Here is a 4,856-nt window from a genome sequence, read left to right as displayed (position 1 = left end):
TTCCCTCCCTTTGTCTTTCTGTGTAGTTAAATCCCTCTTAATATAATAATCCCTCATATTTCCAAATGGATTTACATAAAATTAAAGGTAAAACAAAAAATAATAAAGCAAACATGTTCATCTAGCGTATGGATTTCTCTGTTTTCTCCACTGTCTGTCTCTTCTGGTCTATCTTACAGAAAGCTCTTAATGAGAAAAAAATGTTTCTTATATTGTACTTGTACAGTGAACGGGATGCCTCCAGATGCAAGAAGCAACGGCACTAAATAACTGTTTCCAGTTCCCTGATGTAAATCTGATGCAGTAATTCCTTCATCCATATGCTGTTTCAACTGTTCTTTAAACCACCATCAATCTTCAAAGGTCTATCGTTCAGTTAAAGCATAATGGATTATCCAAAGGGTACCTTTGGAAATCACATAGAAAATGACCTGTAACTTACTTGTGTGCAATAGTCGTTAGTCGTTCATCATTTACTGCTCTCCGAACTTCAGCACGATGCCGCTCAGTTGAAATACTATTAAAAAAAAATAGCTATACATTTTAGTCAGAGGGAGATATGAACATTTATCTAAAACTTCTAGCTAAAATTAAAGTTATGAATAATCTACTTGAGACGAAAGGGACCAGGCATTTACATTTAAGAGATTGTCACTTAACTTTTGCTGCCACAGTGAGAAAGAATAAATGAATTATTGTTCAAAAATCTTACTGAAGACTAAAAAGAACACTACTGTTCATAGCAAACCCCTGCAAAACAGCTAGAACCCAACCTCCCAACAAGAGCAATAAATTGGAAGCATATGGTAGAAAAATTTGCACAGAACAAGCAGCGTTCCTTCTTGATATAACTTGGGCCCAAAGACCTTGAAGTCCTACCTTGATGAAACTCCAAGCTAGCACACACTCATGAGCTAGCTGTAATCCTTTTAACACTCAGTATCTCACAAAACACCACCAAAACAGCAAAGCTTCAACCACAGAAGCACAGTTGTTTTCCTGATTAAAAACCCAAAGCAGAATAGGAATTAAACCTCCACAAGATGGAGAATTACTTCTCTAAATCAAGATTTGCTTTGTGATAACAGTGACAGAAAAAGCACACAACACCTTAAAAGAAAACAGGTCATTGGTTCTTATTTTAAAAAGGTCAGGGTTACCTAAGCACTTTAGAGAGTTCTCCAAGAAGATCCTTCTTCTCTTTTGTAAGGTCTCCCTGTGCGCGTAAGGCACTGATGACACCTGCATATGCCTCCAGTTCTGAAGAATTAGAGGAAACAGTATTTCTATTTAATGCTCACAACAAAGAAAAAAAAATCTTATTTTCAGTATTACTGACAGTACTCTATTAATTTTCAAAATCATTAAAAGGAACATGTCTTTCAATTATTTAGTGCTTCTCAAAAGAGACTGATGGTTTAGAACCTCAGTCGATTACTCTGCACTGTACAGCTTTTCTATGAAACAATTCTATCAACACAGAGGATTATCTGGTTTATGAACCCAACCGAATATTTCAAGCTCTGAGCTGCCAGTTCAGCCAGAAAGCGTGAAGAAACAGTCCCTGAATTTGGAGAATAGCTCAGAATTCTCTAGAAGCAGGAGCAGAAAAATCTTTAAAACTTATCATTATTAAAAGTTCCATGGAAAAACCTGGCTTGAGAAAAGACTGTCAAAAGAGCAGCCGATTTTTCATTAGCATGGAGAACACCAGCTCTAGTTTGTTAAATACCATCATCATCATCTTTTATGCCCATTTACTCGATACGTACAACTGCTTGAATCTGAAAAGAATGCAACACACTGAATTAAACCCACTCAGCACAAAACAATCCAGCTGTTCTAACGCAGAGCCATCATGAAGATTAACTCACAAAAATACAACCGATTTAACGTAAATTTATAATTCCAGATGACCTATGTAAATATCATGCCACCTGTTTTAAAAAATAAAGGCTACTGAAACTTCTGCATTTTGTACTACTAAGGAGAGTGAAAATACACCTAATGCAAAAAACAGAGTCTGTTCATTTGCCAAAGAATGACTTGCTATTCTAAGCAAACTCCTGCTTTAAACTGAAAACACAAATTCTTTCGGTATTTACATGGGTGCCTTTCATTTGGCATCCCCATTTCAGCAGCCAACCAACCCAACCCCACAGCAGATCCCAGTCAACTAAATGCAAGAAGGGGGCAGGCCAAAACCTAACACCTCTGCCGTTTGCTGCACAAGAAAGCCTGATGCTATTCTGAAAAGCTTTCAGATTAGGATTCCAAAGAACTAATTTACAAATCAAATCAAGGAATTGTGCTGGAAAGAAGTCCTGCTCAAGCAGACAAAACACAAAGCAGAGTGGCTTTGGTGAACTACCCAGCCTGCACAGGGATGCTGAGTGACCTACAGAAGCATTTACAGCTTCAGTTAGAAAACATTTGCTAATTAATGCAACGGTTATTACTAATATCAACATTTATTTAGACAGTCATGTTACAATATTTAAGATACTAATTATTTTTCTCTGTTAACACCATAAAGTAATTCTTAGATACAACCGTATAATCATTTAGCAAGGATAGATTTTTTTTTTAAATACATTTTTAGTGGCGATCCTCCATATTAGGGCTTTAAAAATGCACATTCTGGCCTTTTGGAAACTAGTAAAGATTACAGAACAGCTATAGCTAGCTTCTTCACCTTTACATCTATGGAGCAATCACTAACCAGTGCGTTCTTTTTCCAACATAAAACACATCAATCAGCCAGAACAGGTTTCACAAATAAATATAATTATTTCAAGTGTAAGGTGCTACTGACATCCCATTATTCAGTTATAAACCACTAATGCCACAAACAACGCATTTCAGCCTCACCTACCCCACTGCATTTCACTCATGACAACTACCCTGCTACTGCTGAACAGTCAACCAAATAAGATGTTGGGCTCAGAGTCGGAAAAGCAAAATGAAGCAGATGAATATTGCTGGATATGACTGTTAGACAGCTATTCCCCCCCACCGCCCGTGCCCGTGCTCATTCTTGTGGTGTGTCTACTTAAACTGAGAGCTTCTCTACCCTAGAAGAGACAGGGCTGTGCTACAGGCTCTGATCCTCTGTTACGCTGGCAGGGCCCCCTTGTGGGGACGCAGCTCCTGCCAGCAAAAAAAAAAAAAAATATTTTTTTTTAATTTTTTTTTTCCTGTCAGCCTAGGTTATGTCATCGAAGGAGGTGTAGCTGCAGTTCTGTTTGGCTCAGCTGCACTAGCAGGGTTCTGCCAGCACACCACCGTCAGCTGGGGGGGAAGTTTTTTTTCCACATTCCTAGCCAGCGGAGCTACGTTAACAAAATTTAGTAGCGCAGATCCAGTTCAAATCTTTCGGCATCCTGCACTTTCTCACAGTTTTCATACTTCTTGAGCCTCACTTAAGACCTAGGGGGCTGTTATCTTAAGGGATGGACAGCTTAGTTGCAATGTCGCGTGCGACATCCGCATCAACGTCTGCTTCAACAGAACGCAAACCCCGGATTCCCAAAATGAAAAAAAAGGCAAAGCAAGAGAAAACAAATTCCCAACTCTCAGAAAATACAGTGGATGGCTTCATAATGTACGAGAACCTTGGCACAGTCAAGCAGCACAGCACATCATCTTTTAACATTCAAGTAAAATAAGAACAAGAAAAGCTGTGACTTGACTGTTACAGGAAGTCAGAGGCAGTCTCAACTTTCTTCCTGACATCACCTCTTAGATTATGCTCCTCAGAAGAAAGTATCAAAATCAGTCTACAGTTTTTTTCCCCTTCTAATACTACACATCATCTAACTGGCAAAAAATCCTTAACTAAACAAAAAGACTAAATAACTAAATCTCTAAGAACTCAAAAATGACTGTGCAGGATCAGATAACAGTCTGACGAAGGATTCTGTGGCAGCCAAAAGCAGATGTGAGGAAAAAGCAAATATTCTTTTTACCTTCCAAAATACAAAAGCATGTCAACTTTACAAGGACAGAGCACAAAAATCACCCAATATAAATCTATTGGGAAGGGGTCTCAGATATTGAATACATTTGAAACAATGCAAAAAGCTCCTGTTATGACAGTTAAGAGAGAACATTGTTTTCACACTTCCCTGATAATTTGTGTAACTGTAAATCACAAACCATCACAACTTTTTTTTTTTTTTCTGCTTCAAGCCTTCACAATCGTACCTTTACAACTTGAACTCAGTCCCACCATGTCAATTAAACCAGGACTCCATGATATTTTTTGGTACAGAAAGGTGTCTACTACAGAACTGAAAGACAAACTAAGACCCTCCTCTCACAGAATATTCCATTGCATGTTAATAGTCATAAAAAAACAACAATAAAACACTGCAACATCAAGGCAGAGATGGAGCAGGCCATCCATGAGAGATTCTCCCAAACCAAAACAATTCTGCTCTATTCATTTTGCTCAGGCACAGAGCATCTGCCAAACATCACTTTAAGCCAGGGCTGTCAAATCAATGCAGGAAATGACTTGTAAGTTGCCTGTAGACATATCAAAGTATTTTATGGAAGCAGCAGGCAGGCAAATCTTAAAAGGGCAAACATACAGACCCACAAACTGTATCTTACTGTACCCAGTTTGCGAAGGATCCTCTTGCATTCATCTCTGCTGAGATCCAGAAGAGTTGGCCACACCACAGGCATCTTTCCCTTGCGTTTGCGCTCCCCCAGAGCTCAGCCTCGCTGAAAAAAAAGGAATAAAAATGCAGTAAGTGCAAGTCCATCATATATTGATTTCCCAAGCCGATTAATGCAAACTCCCCTCAGCCTGCACACAACTCCACCGACACACTCCCTCCCATCCCTGC

At 38.9% G+C, this 4,856-nt stretch overlaps 1 protein-coding gene across 1 annotated transcript in view; it reads right to left on the bottom strand.

The window, feature by feature from the left end:
* Positions 1 to 4,648, bottom strand: part of LOC104468932 (chromosome unknown open reading frame, human C11orf30) — a 38,770-nt gene extending 34,122 nt beyond the window's left edge. The window contains 2 exon segments of the mRNA XM_010083228.1: positions 443 to 517; positions 4,623 to 4,648. Of these exon segments, the coding sequence (XP_010081530.1) occupies positions 443 to 517; positions 4,623 to 4,648 (101 nt within the window).
* Between the last annotated feature and the right edge of the window lie 208 nt (positions 4,649 to 4,856).

This window comes from Pterocles gutturalis, unplaced genomic scaffold, assembly GCF_000699245.1.
Source record: "Pterocles gutturalis isolate BGI_N339 unplaced genomic scaffold, ASM69924v1 scaffold25915, whole genome shotgun sequence".
NCBI lineage: Eukaryota > Metazoa > Chordata > Aves > Pterocliformes > Pteroclidae > Pterocles > Pterocles gutturalis.
The sequence above is the reverse complement of the archived record's forward strand: the minus strand, read 5'-3'. Positions and strand labels throughout refer to the sequence as shown.